Consider the following 14,802-nt stretch of genomic DNA (forward strand, 5'->3'; position numbering starts at 1 on the left):
CAGTTGGCATGACACCCCTTTGGATGTGAAGCAAAAGATCATAGTGGACCTGAAATGTGTTGGTCACCCAGCTACATGCACATCCTAAAACAAATGTGAAAGGATGCCTAGGCATTCAGTGAATACTTAAAAGGGTACTACAGTAGCTCAGAAAAATTAAGAACGTGTTGGATGTGGATCTGATCAGAATTTGATGGTGGTTTGTTTAGCTCCCTTTCCCTCCTTCTCATTTGTAGAAAGGAGAGCAGAGACTGCAATGAGAAGAATGGATCAAAAGTCTGCTGAGAAGAGGAAAAATAACAGTTTAATTCTGTATATGTATGTGCATTCATCCGTGGAAGATTCAGAACTAGACACTCACCTTTCTTTTACAGCTGCCAATCATGGCCATCTTAGCACAAGCATGATCTCTTAACTACTGACACGCTGTTACAGTTTCCTCCCCATAACCTGCAAGCACCTGCTCATTTGTTCTCCCCATGGCTGTGTTTGAGGAAGGAAGGATGTTCCCATTGTTCAATCCATGTGGCTAACTCTTATCTTTCCCTGTCTGTAAAAAGCCTCATGGAAAACAGAATGAATATGGGAAAATTCCTATGGATCTGGGCAGATTCTTGGAGGAGAGGTAGACTTTGAATGGGTTGAGAGCACCAGTAAACAAAAGCCTAGAAGACATTTATATGCTGAAGAATTTCTATATAATCAAATATAGCTTGGAGTAAAATCATGTAAAAGAAGAGTTATATGCATGTATGCAACATGTATTTAATGCTACATGTTTTATAACTAGACCTAAAAGACCCTGTGACCCAACTTCTAGGAGGTTGTCTGAAGCTTGGAAGCTATTCTCAGCCTTAGGATTGAGTGAGCTTTGAAGTTGGGTTGTCAGTTCTGGAAGGTTCTAAATGACATTTAAAAATATGGCATTCAAATAAGCATCTACTATCTCATCACTTTGTTCTAAATAAAGAAAATATTTAAAACATCATTGTATTCCTTTCCATTCCAGGCAGTGTCCAACTTCTTTGTTATTACAATATACAAGTCAGTAATTTTAGGCAACATAACAAATAGAAGCTTTTGTCTTTAGTTACTCACTCCCTCCATTAGAGCAGTAATATCAAATCAGTAAGTCAGGGCCCATGTTGTAGTGCTTTAAGTTAAGCAACCACCTGCAATGCCAGCATCCATATGAGTGCTGGTCGTACTAACTGGCCTGAGAAAGCAGCAGAGAATGGCCTGAGTACTTGGATCCCTGAGTACTTGGTGGGAGACCTGGATGGTGTCTCCTGGCTTCAGCCTGACCCACCCGTTGCTGTTTCAGCCATTTGGGGAATAAAGCAGCAGATGGAAGATCTCTCACCCTCTATGTCTTTCCCTCCCTTTGTAACTCTGCCTTTCAAATAAATAAAATAAATCTTTTAAAAACAAAAGATCAGTAAATCAGATTTCAATTGACAAAAATATCAGTAGACTTAGGATCTTCTAGTTTCTCAAGCGATGTTGGAGTCAACAGATACATACGTCATCTATCATTTCCTGTCCAACTTAATCTTAATTCTCACCACTTAGCAGTAGGAATGGTTTTGATTTAATAGACAATTCATTTTTGATCGCTGCTATACAGAAGAGCTGTTCTGTGATAGAGAAAGCAACTACAGTTCTGCAGGAGGTAGGAAGGAAAGTATCAGCGGAATTCTCACAAACCAACCTGTATTATTCCCATACATGAATAAAATGCTCTTGATTGTAAAGCTGCTAAATTTTATATATAGTGGCTTAAAACTAGATTTGATTTTTGGATTAACTTTACCATGCTCTTATAGTAGGCTCCAAATCAACTACTTTGGTTTTAGAAATTTTTTTCCTTTTAAATACATGGTTCATAATCAAATCTAAACTATGGTTTGAAGTTATGTGCTATATAGTGTGGTTTTGAGTTTTATTGGCATGAAATAATACAGGATTTATTCTGTGTTGATGATAGTTATTGTCTGATAATCTACCTCCAAGTCTTTTCAAAAGCATTAATAAATACTGACTGGCATTTTTAAAAAAATCTTAATTTTCCAGGCTGGCATTGTTGTAGTGCTTAAATTGCTGCTGGGGTTGTACACATCGCACATCAGAGTGCCTAGGTTTCAGTCCCAGCTCTGCTTCCAATTCCAGCTTCCTGCTATTGCAGACCCTGGTAGACAGCAAGTAATAACTTAAGTAGTTGGGTGCCTGCCACCTACATGAAAGACCCAAATGTGTTCCAGTCTTCTGGCTTCAGCCTAGCTCAGCCCTGGCTATTGTGGGCATTTGGAGAGAACCCCAGCAGATGGAAGAGATTCTCTCCCTCCCCTCCTCCCTCCCTCCCTCCTTTCTGCCCCTCCCAGCCAGTCCTCCCTCCCCGTCTTTCAAATACAATGAAAACAAATAAGTAAAAAATTTTAAAATGAAATCTTGATTTTCAAGTCCTTTGATTCATGTATTAGCTGTTCTTTACAGCAGAGTTTAAAAAATTTTTAAACAAGAAGTTGCCATGCCTGCTTCTGTTAAAAAATATTTTCTGAACAAGTAGGAAGGTTAATGATTATCACTATTCTAGTTATCTTTTGCTGTATAACAAATCACCCTCAAGTTAGTGTATGAAAACCAAAAATAATTATTTGCTTTGCTCATAGATTCTGTGGGGTTAGGACTTTGCCGTGGGTACTGTAGGGGAAAGCTTTTTTCTGTTTCACAATATCTTGGGTTTAACCTAGGAAGTCTGAAAGGCTGAGGATGACTCAACAGTTTTAAGTGTTCTTTGCAACATTCATTAGATTAGTCAGCTTATATTCCTATGCCTGGCCTTGCCATATGGCTATTTGAGCTTCCTTACATAATGGTACCATTGTTCCAGACAAGAATGTTCTGGAGAGAAAAGGCAGAAGCTGTAGTGTTAGGAACTAGCCTCAGAAGTTAGGTTGCTGGGGCAATGCTGGGTGGCAGTGGGTTAAGACAGCTACCAGCAACACTGGCTTCCCATATGAGCACTGGCTTGAATACCAGCTGCTCTGCTTCTGATCCAGCTCCCTGTCAATGTGCCTTGGAAAGCACCAGAAGATGACCCAGCTACTTGATCCCTGCCACCCACGTGGAAGACCTGGATAGAGTTCCAAGCTCCTGGCTTTGGCCTGGCCAGCCCTGGCTGTTGGGGCCATTTGGGGAGTGAACTAGTAGATAAAAGTCTCTTTCTGTCTCTCCCTCTCTCACTAACTTTGCCTTTCAAATAAATAAGATCATTTTCTTAAAAAGTTTAATTAAAAAAAGTCACATTGAATCATTTTATAGCAGTCACCAGACTACCCAATTTCAAGAGAAGGGAGCATAGATACTATGTGTGTGTATTTGAAAGGCAGAGAGAAAAAAATACCTTTCATCTACCGGTTCACTCCTTAAGTGTCTATAATAGCTGGGCCTGGGCCAGGCTGAAGCCCAGATCTCAGAACTCCATCGGGATCTCCCACATGGGAGACAGGGACCAAAGTACTTGAATCTTCGCCTGGTGCCTCTTAGGATGTACATTAGCAGGAAACTAGAAACTGAAGCAAGCCAGGACTCAAACCCATAAGCTCCCATATGAGATGTGAGCATTACTGCTATGCTAAATGCCTGCCCAGATCCTATTTTTTAATGGAACAAGCTCAGAGATACATTTTATAAGAAGAGATAGCAAATAATATAGTTGGCTGCCCATATGTCCAGGCTGTGCATCCACAGATTAAGCAGTCATAGATAAAAATATCCAGGAGGAAAATTCCAGAAAGTTCCTAAAACCAAAATTTCCCGAATTCTGAGCACTTTGTTGGATCCACGTTAATGAGGTGATGTGTAAGCACATCCTGCTGTAGCCTCCTGCCATTTCACAGATCCTTAGTCTCTCTTCAGCACTTCTTGTTGGAGCCTTGCTCACCTTGCATCTCCTTGTAAACTCTTAGGCCTACCATGATTTGTCTGTACTGAAACACCTACAGACTATTTTTTTCTTATCATTTCCTAAACAATACAGTGTAACAATGATTTACATAGCGTTTACAATGCTTTAGGGATTAGGAATAATTTAGAGATGATTTATGGTATATGGTAGGATGTATGTAGATTATATGCAAATATCCCATGTTTTATAAAGAATTTGAATATCCATGTAATTTTTTATGTCCTGAGAGGAGAGACACCTTTCCTGGAACCGGTTTCACTTGGATTCATGGGACAAATGTAATTGTCCCAAGATTGATATTTAAAAAGAAACCAGAATAGCTTTATCTAAAAGTAAATAGGCATTCCTAAATGTATCTGCATTATAATACATAGATTTAACAAGTCTATCTCTAAAACTCTGGCCAAGCAGCAGTTCTTGGTTGCTTTTTCTTGGTTATGCTCTTTGTAAATTTAATGAGTAGCCTTGAATTAAAGTTCGTTTGATGCTAAGCAGCTACTAAGGCACTTTTCTGTTCCCTTCCCTTTGTGCCATTAACAGATCCGTGCAGTTGGCAGACTAAAACGAGAACGCTCTATGAGTGAAAATGCCGTTCGCCAAAATGGACAGCTGGTCAGAAACGATTCCATGTGAGTAGAACCACTAAGCATTGTAGTTCCTTTTTAACTTTCCTCCGTATATTGTTTATACCCACCTTTTTGTAAATAATTTCTTTCCACAATTTAAAAACTCTGTTTTGTGTTTTCATCAGTTTTACACTTCTTCAGTACTTTTTATAGTCTTAAAATCTGGCTGTTTTGTTGGTCATGAGAATTTTGTAATAGCATTATAACTCCAGTGGGTGTGCTACTCTTCTGTAAATATGCACTTACTTGGGAAATCCCCTTTGAAATGTACTTAAGGCAAATGATAAATATGGGTACTCAGTTATAATGCAGTATTCAAAAATGTTTACCATGTAGATTGAAGAATAAAAAGGAAACCATAATATAGAACATCTTTATTTTCAAGTTATTCGTGTTCTCACAAGCTTATGAAGCAGCCTTGCAAGCCTGTCTTCTGATAGAACTGCGATATGCACTATAGCATAGACACATTTTTTCTTTTTCTTTTTTTTTTTAACTTTCATGGAATATATATCTTAGGCATTCACCTGCTAATTCATTGAATTATTAGATCATTTTCATTCTCTCTTTTTTTTTTTTTTTGGACAGGCAGAGTGGATAGTGAGAGAGAGAGAGACAGAGAGAAAGGTCTTCCTTTTTGCTGTTGGTTCACCCTCCAATGGCCGCTGCGTCCGGCGATTTGTGCTGATCCGAAGCCAGGAGCCAGGTGCTTCTCCTGGTCTCCCATGCGGGTGCAGGGCCCAAGGCCTTGGGCCATCCTCCACTGCCTTCCCGGGCCACAGCAGAGAGCTGGACTGGAAGAGGGGTAACCGGGACAGAATCCGGCACCCCAACCAGGACTAGAACCCGGTGTGCCGGCGCCGCAAGGCAGAGGATTAGCCTGTTAAGCCACGGCGCCGGCCGATCATTTTCATTTTCAAGAATACAAGGATGTTATTTTTAAAGGATTATCTGTTTAAACCTTTTTCATTTGGTTACATACTGTAATATTAAAACAACCACAAAACATTTCAAGTGAAGCCAGTGCTTTTTATTTGTTAAAATTCATAATTTTTAAAAAATAAAATATCCCTCAAATGCTTGGAATTTTAAATCTCACAGCCATTGGAAAGTGTGACTTTTTGAAATAGATTAGAATGTTAATATAAGATTTTTTTCCTTAATAATTTTTCAGTTTTCATGGACTTGTCATGAACCTTATGTGATGCCAAGCATCCTGTTAGCTTCTTTGAAACTCAAATGAGTCAGAGATAATATATCTTATTTTTTTAAGCTTAAAATCTATTTAAAGCAAAACTTTTAATTTTGTATGCAAAATAACTAGAACACATACTGTTTATATTATAGTATATTAAGTTCTGGGTTATACCTGAGTGAGGAGTATAGGAGGTGCAGAAGGGACTCTGGTGGCAATAGGGGTTTTAATATTGAGTAGAAAGAGGATGTTTTTCCCCGTATATTTGTTTTCTTGCTTTGAATGAAATCGTATGAACAGGTTCACTGATGTTTTGATCAGTGGAGTCCAAATTTCAAGGTGAATTGTTCACATGCCTTAGTGAATTGCCATTCTCTTATATTAGGTGCAAAGGAAAACTGTACCACTCTAATTTCATGGAGAATATTGAAATGTCTCCTGAAGTAATTAGAGTTACTCTGAAAGAGTAAAACAAAGTAAGTTAAAATATTCAATTATGTCTCCTTCAGGCAAGATTTGTCTGAGGATTCAACCACTATTAATATGAATTTTTTTATGATTAATTGTGTGTTTCCTTGAAGGTATGTGGTTGACAATGATACTAGCAGGTCCATGACATCTATTTTTTTTTAATATTTCTGAATATATAATGGTCAAAGGGCTATGTAGTTTATGTCTAAAGTAGCTTTTGATCTTTAGTACTAGATCAGAGTAATTAAACATACACCTGATTATGTTATGAAGGCTTTAGTTATTTTCAATTGTGTATTCTTTTTTTTAGCCTGCAAATGTTTCTAGTAAACTTATCTGTATAAAGATACAATTTACTATTTAGGTCCTTCTTTGCTTTGACAGTTCATATTGATAAAATAAAAACAGGATTATTTTAGCATTTCATCACTTGTAGTTTTTATCACAAAGTATATAGTATTGATTCTTGAGTTCAGCTGAAGAGAAAGGAAGCAGCTCTGTTACATATGAAAATCAGCACAATGAAGTATGATTTAGAGTAAATGATTAGTTAATAGATATTTTTGTGCTTAACCACTAACATAAGTTCCTCATAATAGAAACAATGGTAACCAGTATTTGAAGTTGTCTTAATGGCATTTTCTAATCAAACTGAAAATCTCATATTTTTAAAATTGCATTTTGGTAGTAATGGTAGCTAATCTCTATACAGTTTTAAAGTGAAATACTTACCATTACTCAGTCATACCTTTTGTTATGGTTTTGGGTTATGTTACCATGTTATGGTAAGATACTTAACCATCTTCTTGTTATTAAAATAACTGCTATTTTTCTCCTACCACTTATTAACTTTATAATTATAATTGAATTCATCTTTGAGAATCTACATGGAAGCTTTGTGTAATGAGCATATAACGTGTTCAGTGTTGTAAATGTGGTAAGGAGGAAGCTTTTAGTATACAGCTGTGTTTATCTCTACTGAATTATTAGTCCTGTTTTAATCTTTTCTTTGTGAGATTGATTATGCATCTTTGTAAATGTACCTATGCATTATTGTACATGAACCTCCACCTTATTTTATTCTGAGAAGTATAAACAGGTAAAAGAGCAAGAGCATTGGCCTTTGTTTTTTATCTACTTTAAGGAGGCAGCAGGATTGATTATTGACAGCTATTGGCACAAAACTGAATTTGACCAGTAGAATCATATCTAGTTTTTTCTTTGTTATAAAAACTGCATATGTAAAAGAAACATAATTATTATTTAAGGTGGCACAGTTCATATTCTGCCCCAAGAAATAAAATTTCAAGGTTCCAGGCACCGATTTCTGCACCGGAATACACGTAAGATTTTATCTGCTCTGCTTTTCACAAAGAGGAGTTGTTTTAATTTTGCAGACTTATGTTAATACTAATCTGTTTCACCAGGTAATTGACATTTAATACGCTAATTATTCTATTATTTGGCTTTTTAGTACCTCTCTCTATTTCAGGATTTCTCAAATTATCATTATATACTTTGTTAAAGAAAAGAACTAGGGTAATTGAGAAATTGAATATATTGGTAAAAGGAAAATGGAATAATTTACACATAAGAACCTAGCATCCTTTTCCATTTTCTTCATTTTGCTTTGGTTGGCTTCTGAGTTCTTTACAGATTCAATTTAACCAGGCCTAGTTATCATAGCCTTTCTTAAAATTTTAGCACACTATCCATTGTTGTTTTATTTTGACCCAAATGGAGAATGGAGTTCAAGTGGTTTGTCATTAAAGTTGTTTTGTTGTTGTGTTTTTAACTATAATAGACTATATGTCGAGAGTTTTGGTTTATTTTTTAGATCATTTAAAGCCACACTTTTTATAAGTGTGACAAAATAAAGCTTTGGGAGTGACTGACCTGTCAATGGGGGAAACATTTTGGTATACTGTATAACAGCTCAAAAACTAATGTAGTTCTTTCTTAAGCGAAAGAAGAAACAGCACTAACAGCCACGGATTTTTCTTTTATTCTGGTTCTATTACTGTGCTTCTAGAAACAGTAAATTACTTGAGATGATGACAGCTAATTAAGGTATTCTCTCTATTTAAAATTCTAAGAGAAATTAATACAAAATGTATATAAGTAAAAAGATGTTTCCCCCCTTTTTCTTTACTATTTTATCCTTACTATTTTTTTTGGAAGAGGCTGGTACGTCACCATAGATGTTAACCTCACAGTTTCAGAAATATTATTTCTGTAAAAATCCATGGGGAAAGAGGTACTTGACTTTGAATTTGCCTTTTAATAATGACTAAGTATGCCATGTAAATAAGTTTGACATTGGCTAGTGCTGCTTACCTAACTCTTACGTGACAAGATTTCATGTAAGCATGAATTAGAGTTGTTACTAATGAAATAACATGGTAAGCACCAGTGCTTTCTTCAAACTTTTCTAGTCTTACTTAAAATAGGTAAAGAAATTTTGTTGTTTCATAACATTACTAGGATCAACTTATCATCAAAGTACATTTGAATTAAACTAATATTGTGACATTTGCTTAAGTAATCTCAGCCCTTCCTTGCAATATGTTTATTTTTGTATTTTTCATAATGGTTCACTTGTCAAAACAAAACAAATTCGTTGAACTTTGGTGGGCACAGAGATGAGACCCAGCTGTGTAAGCGTTGATACCGGTGGAAAACCTTCCAATGAGTGTCAGACTGATTGCTAAAATGGGGCTTGTTTAAAAAAACTCACTTACTGCTTAAAAAGGGAAAAATAATTGTTAAATCATTTATTGCTTCTATGAATGTAGTTTTGGTTATCTCATGTAGTCATTCAGTTCATCTGTAGATGGAAATAAATGTCAACAGTCAAGGGCCTTTAACCTTTGTGTACACTGTCAAAAGTAACTTTTAAGAAAGTACTTCCTCTTCCTTTTTTGCTTTTCTTGGAGGATGCCATTTAAATAAAAGTTAAATTTCCTCATAATTTTCAAAAATTTAATTTCTTTTGATAGACAACCAGAAATCTAAATTATTAAATATTTTTGATGTTGATCTTTGATGAAATAAATATCTTTGGTGGTAGTGATAAAAACTTAAGTTTATGTTTTATCTTTTACATAGATTTTTTTTCCCTGTTAAATTACAATTGAGGGCCGGCGCCGCGGCTCACGAGGCTAATCCTCCGCCTGCGACCCCGGCACTCCAGGTTCTAGTCCCGGTCGGGGCGCCGGATTCTGTCCTGGTTGCTCCTCTTCCAGTCCAGCTCTCTGCTGTGGCCCGGGAAGGCAGTGGAGGATGGCCCAAGTGCTTGAGCCCTGCACCCGCATGGGAGACCAGGAGGAAGCACCTGGCTCCTGGCTTCGGATCGGCGTGGCACACCGGCCGTAGCGGCCATTTGGGGGGTGAATCAATGGAAGAAAGACCTTTCTGTCTGTCTCTCTCTCTCACTGTCTAACTTTTCCTGTCAAAAAAAAAAAAATTACAATTGGGGATCATGTAAGGGTTTTTTCCCCTGTTTCTACCATATTTCAATTTCATGTGATCATAGAATCTTATTCTTAAAGATTGTTTTATAATCCTCTCTGTGTGTATTGCATCTTAAGAATTCTTTGCATTCAATCTGAAGTTAATTATGACCACCTCATTTCTTATATATGGACAGAAAACACTTGTACTTTTAGAATTTAAATAAATAATACCTTATTGCTTATTTCGGGCAAATTGATTTATCTAAAGGAAATAATCTTCTTACCTTTTAATTTTTTTTTTTTTTTTTTTAAGATTTTAAAGAAACAGAGTTACAGACAGAAAGAGGGAGAGACAGAGAGAGATCTCCCATCTGCTGGTTCATTACCTAAATGGCCGCAGTGGCCAGAGCTGTGCTGATCCAAAGCTGGGCGCCAGAAGCTTCCTCCCAGTCTTCCACGCTGGTCCAGGGGCCCAAGCACTTGGGCCATCTTCCACTGCTTTCCCAGGCTATCAGCAGGGAGCTGGATCAGAAGCGGAGCAGCTGGGACTTGAACCAGCACCCATATGGGATGCTGGTGCTGCAGGTAGAGGCTTAACCTACTACGCCACAGCGCCAGCCTACCTTTTAATTTTTAATGGCAAAAATCTATGAAACTTTTTATAGGTTTGGGTTTACTTTATTGACATTGTTGCTGTAAGGTTATAATTCTAAATATTATTATAACCTTTACTATATTAGTATGTATCTAGTTGGTTTTTGATACAAAATGATAAAATATTCAATTTAAGCTCAAAACTACAAAGACAAAATACTAAGTAATCTTTGAAAACTTGCTTAAGAAAATTAAGCTTTGGAAGCTATTTCGGTAGCTGTTAAGAATGTAAGATGGACTGATTATGTTGTCACAGAACTAGCCATTTTTATATAAATTCTCTTAATTTATTTATTTGAAAGGCAGAGCTACAGAGACACAGAGAGAGAGAGAGAGAGAGAGAGAGAGAGAGAGAGGTCTTCCATCTGCTGGTTCACTCCCCAGGTGGCTGCAATGGCCAGAACTGTGCCAAACCAAAACCAGGAGTCAGAAGCTTCCTCCAGGTCTCCCATTTGGGTGCAGGGGCCCAAGGACTTGGGCCATCTTCTACTGCTTTCCTAGGCCATAGCAGAGAGCAGGATTGGAAGTGGAGAGCCAGAACTCGAACCAGAGCCCTCATGAGATGCCAGCGCTGCAGGCGGTGACTTTTCCCACTTTGCCACGACACTGGCCCCAGAACTAGCCATTTTTAAGTCTGCCTCATTGGCACACCTTTGACATAAACTCAGTCCGATTTCTCACAAACATTTACAGAGCTTCAGGTTTTCACTGTGCTGCCTAAACAGAATTCTGAGCACAGGATGACTTTGTATCCCAGATATGCCGATTTTTGTACTCTTCTGGGGTATACCTAGCATGGGTTTTGTCAGATACCATTGGTCGGTTGATATTCCAGAAGAATGTCAGTCTGAACAAACATTTAAGTTTGCCAGCCATGAGACTGTGCTGAATCAGCCTTGATAGATTAATTTACCAATATCATTTACATTTTTCTCTTTGAAGTAGTCCTTGGGAAACATGTTTTTCATATTTAGTATGCCTCTTTGGACCATCAAAACAATCCGAATTAGTCACAAAAGTGTGAAGAGTTTGTGTTTTCTAATTTTCTGGTAATATTATTAGATGAGAATAATTATTCTTCAAAAATTATCCAGCTTAATTTGTGGTTTCTAAACAAATACATAAATTAGAAAAGTTTTGCCATGTCCTCTGCTTTTATTCTTTTGGACATAACACATGAGGATGAAGCTTTTGGCCTTGTGTGTTTTACCTTCACATGAAGAATATTTAGCCCTCAACCAAGTGTTACAGTCCTCTTGTTGGTGCAAACCAAATGCTAAGTCCATATATCAGTTAAATACCTGAAATAGCTAATCATGTTCTGATATTAAACAACTGTCTCAGGATCCTGAACTGAGTCTTAAGAGATAAAATTAGTAATGTAAAAATTGCTTCATTCCAGTGAGGTCAGTTTTCAGGAAACACTGGCAGTAGAACCAAAAGAAATTTTGACTCATTTCAGATATAAGAGTGATTGAGATTTATCAGCCATCTGGATAATGATAAATATCCTTGCCTTCTTTCTCTGTCTTAACAGAATTGGTAATAGTTCTGTTTTGTAGCCATTTAGCTAGAAAACTTGTACTGGAAGCAATTAAAATGATTTGTTAACATTTTTCTTCTTTAAATGAATGACACTTACTCTTCATAAACTCAGTGTCATTGTCTTTATTTGTGCAATATTTGAAGTGGCATTGTCATGGAATCACTTCTGAGTCATGTGTTTCAGTTTTGAAACCTGTGTACCAGAATTCTCTACCCTGCTCTTCTGATCCTCCATCCCTGGGTACACGGTTGTTTCTTGCAGACTTGGCCTATTGAATTGGAATGTGTACTAATTAAAGAATGTGGCTTTTTCAACGCTGGGAATTGAATACTTTATACTTACTCTGCCCTCTCCAAATTGTTCTTTCATGTTTGCTTTTTTAAAAAAAAAAATTTTGATGTTTTGGATTACAAAGTTACAAGTGTTACATTGTAGCTTGTTTTTGAAACTAATTCAAAGTGTTTATTAATTTCTTTGGTTTGTTTTCTTGAGGGGAGTGGAGGTGGGAAAAAGGGGCAAGAAAACTAAGATTAAAAACTGCTCAGCTGAAGTTTTATAAAATTCTGACTTGAGTGTTTTTCTCTTCATTTGCTGTGCTTATGTAAACAGTGTGACACCATCGCCACAACAGGCTCGGGTCTGTCCTCCCCATATGTTACCTGAAGATGGAGCTAATCTTTCCTCTGCTCGTGGCATTTTGTCGCTTATCCAGTCTTCTACTCGTAGGGTTTACCAGCAGATCTTGGATGTGCTGGATGAAAATCGCAGGTGATTGGCTATCAGTGACTCTTGCCAGCTGTGATACGTTTTGGTTTTGTTTTTTTGTTTTGTTTTGTTTTCTGGCTTATTTTCTGGACTGTGGTGTCTTCCTTTTATGTTTGCACCTGCTAGTCTCTTTCTGAGATGCAGTGGTTTGAAACAGCTTGCTTTGCTTTCTTGTAATTTGAAATTATTGTCCAAAATTCACATTTCATCAGATGACATTAGCTTTTCTTCAAAGAGTCAAAGAGAGTAGTTACTGTTTGGTGTAAGTGTAATGATTATTTTCAAAGGCATTCTTGACCTATTCTAAGCACTTGATTCCATTTGGGACTATTTTGAGGGACCTCGTTGGATGGAGTATGGGATGTTGAACTGATGGATACCAGCTGTCTTTTCTGAGTCTTTTGATTTAACCATTTATGACACTGATACAACTGGATTAATAAAGTGGATATGAGAAAGTGCTATCAGTGTAGCTGCCAGGACTTTTTTCCTTTCTTCTTTTCAAAGGGTTTCTAGGCTTATAATGAAAATCCAAAGCACTATTATCTTTTTGATAATACTGATATTTTTCAGTATTAGTAAGTTATCTCACTTTTGAACATCTCCAAGTAAAATGATCCATAGAATACATAGACTTATTCATACAATATTTTTGTTGCAATGATTTCAAGTATTTTTGCCTTGCTTTATTACTATAGCTATTTTAAAAAGATGAAATTTGGGGAATTATTTTTGGTGTAGTGTGGTATAATTACTTTTATTTCAACTCCACTTATCTAATAACTTCTGAGAGTCAGTGTTTGAATTTTTTAACTCATCTTATGTTTGTTAATTTTTCTATTTTGAAGAATTCCTAATAAATGACACAGCCTTTCCCATAAGTTTTATTTCTTATTGTAACAACTGATAATGTTTTGGCTTGCTGTGAACAAATTTTTTTTCTTGTTCAGTGCTTTTAATCCTTGCGTAGGCCCAGATGTTTCCCCATACTTCAAGAACACTTGTCCACACTGCTTACCATTGTTGAATCCATGGCCTTTCTAAGACTTAATCTAATGGTGTGTGTCTGGGCCCAAGAAATCAAAGCTGTACAAAAAAGAGTATAAAGAGGAAGCTCATGCCACTGAGGTGGTTATATGTACATGTATACTTGCATGTATGTGTATATAGTATGTACAGGTTGAGTAGCCCTTATCTGAAATGCTTGGGACTAGATTATTGGCTTTTGGAGTATTTTCATAGACTTCACTGCTTGAGCATCCCTGATCTGGAAATTGAAATGTTCCAAATCTGGAATTTTTTGAGCATCAGGTTGGCACTCCAGGAATTTCAGATTTCAGAGCATTTTGAATTTCAGACTTTAGGTTTAAGGATGCTCATCCTAGATTTTGTCCCCCCCACCCCACCCCCCGGGGGTTTGGAGTCCTTTTATGCTTCAAAGACTCTTGGAATATTTGGAGACTGTATGAGGCAGCAAAGTTTAGGAGAAAAAGCATGGATTTAGAGGGTCAGTCGTAATCAAGTCTTTTTTTTTTCCCCTATGAGAAACAGAATGCCCCAAACAGCTGGAGCTAGACCAGGCCAAAGCTGGAGCCATGTAAGTGGCAGGCACCTGACTTCTTAAGACATCATCTGCTGATTGCTAAGGTGCACATTAGCAAGAAACTGCAATCTGGAACAGATTTAAACTCAGGCTGTCTGATATGGGGCATAAGCATTTTTACCTCTAGGCCCAACTCCACCCCTCTGATTCAATTTTGATCTGTCTCACTAAGTATTTCCATAATGGCCTTGAACAAATAAGTTGCATAACTTCTGCAGCCCTCAATATTATCTAATTTTGTGAATTCAAATGTGAAATCTCTTCCCTTCTCTGACCTTTATTTAAGATACAGGGATACTAGCTTCAAACTCTTTGTTCAATGTAGTAGGAAATCGTTCAAAGATGCTCAGTATATATAAAATACCTGGCTGTCCTTAAAATAGATTCTCTACCAGATAACCATTTTAACTTTCCAATTAGAGTAGGTCTTTAGAAGACATCAGATTATTTAGGTCAGAGTATATCTTACCAGATGCTATTATGATAAAAATATCTGAATCAGAAAACTATTTCTAAATCC

The 14,802-nt window shown here is 36.9% G+C and overlaps 1 protein-coding gene across 15 annotated transcripts in view; it reads left to right on the plus strand.

Moving 5' to 3' along the window:
- Positions 1–14,802, plus strand: part of MFF (mitochondrial fission factor) — a 37,017-nt gene that overhangs the window by 12,222 nt on the left and 9,993 nt on the right. For 6 of the 15 annotated variants that reach the window (XM_062193026.1, XM_062193033.1, XM_062193046.1 and 3 more), the window contains 3 exons: positions 4,508–4,596; positions 7,528–7,602; positions 12,524–12,682. In XM_062193026.1, the coding sequence (XP_062049010.1) occupies positions 4,508–4,596; positions 7,528–7,602; positions 12,524–12,682 (323 nt within the window). The remainder of the gene's footprint in view (positions 1–4,507; positions 4,597–7,527; positions 7,603–12,523; positions 12,683–14,802) is intronic. The other 9 variants (XM_062193036.1, XM_062193050.1, XM_062193074.1 and 6 more) reach the window with 4 other exon arrangements.

Source organism: Lepus europaeus, chromosome 1 (assembly GCF_033115175.1).
Source record: "Lepus europaeus isolate LE1 chromosome 1, mLepTim1.pri, whole genome shotgun sequence".
NCBI classification, from domain to species: domain Eukaryota; kingdom Metazoa; phylum Chordata; class Mammalia; order Lagomorpha; family Leporidae; genus Lepus; species Lepus europaeus.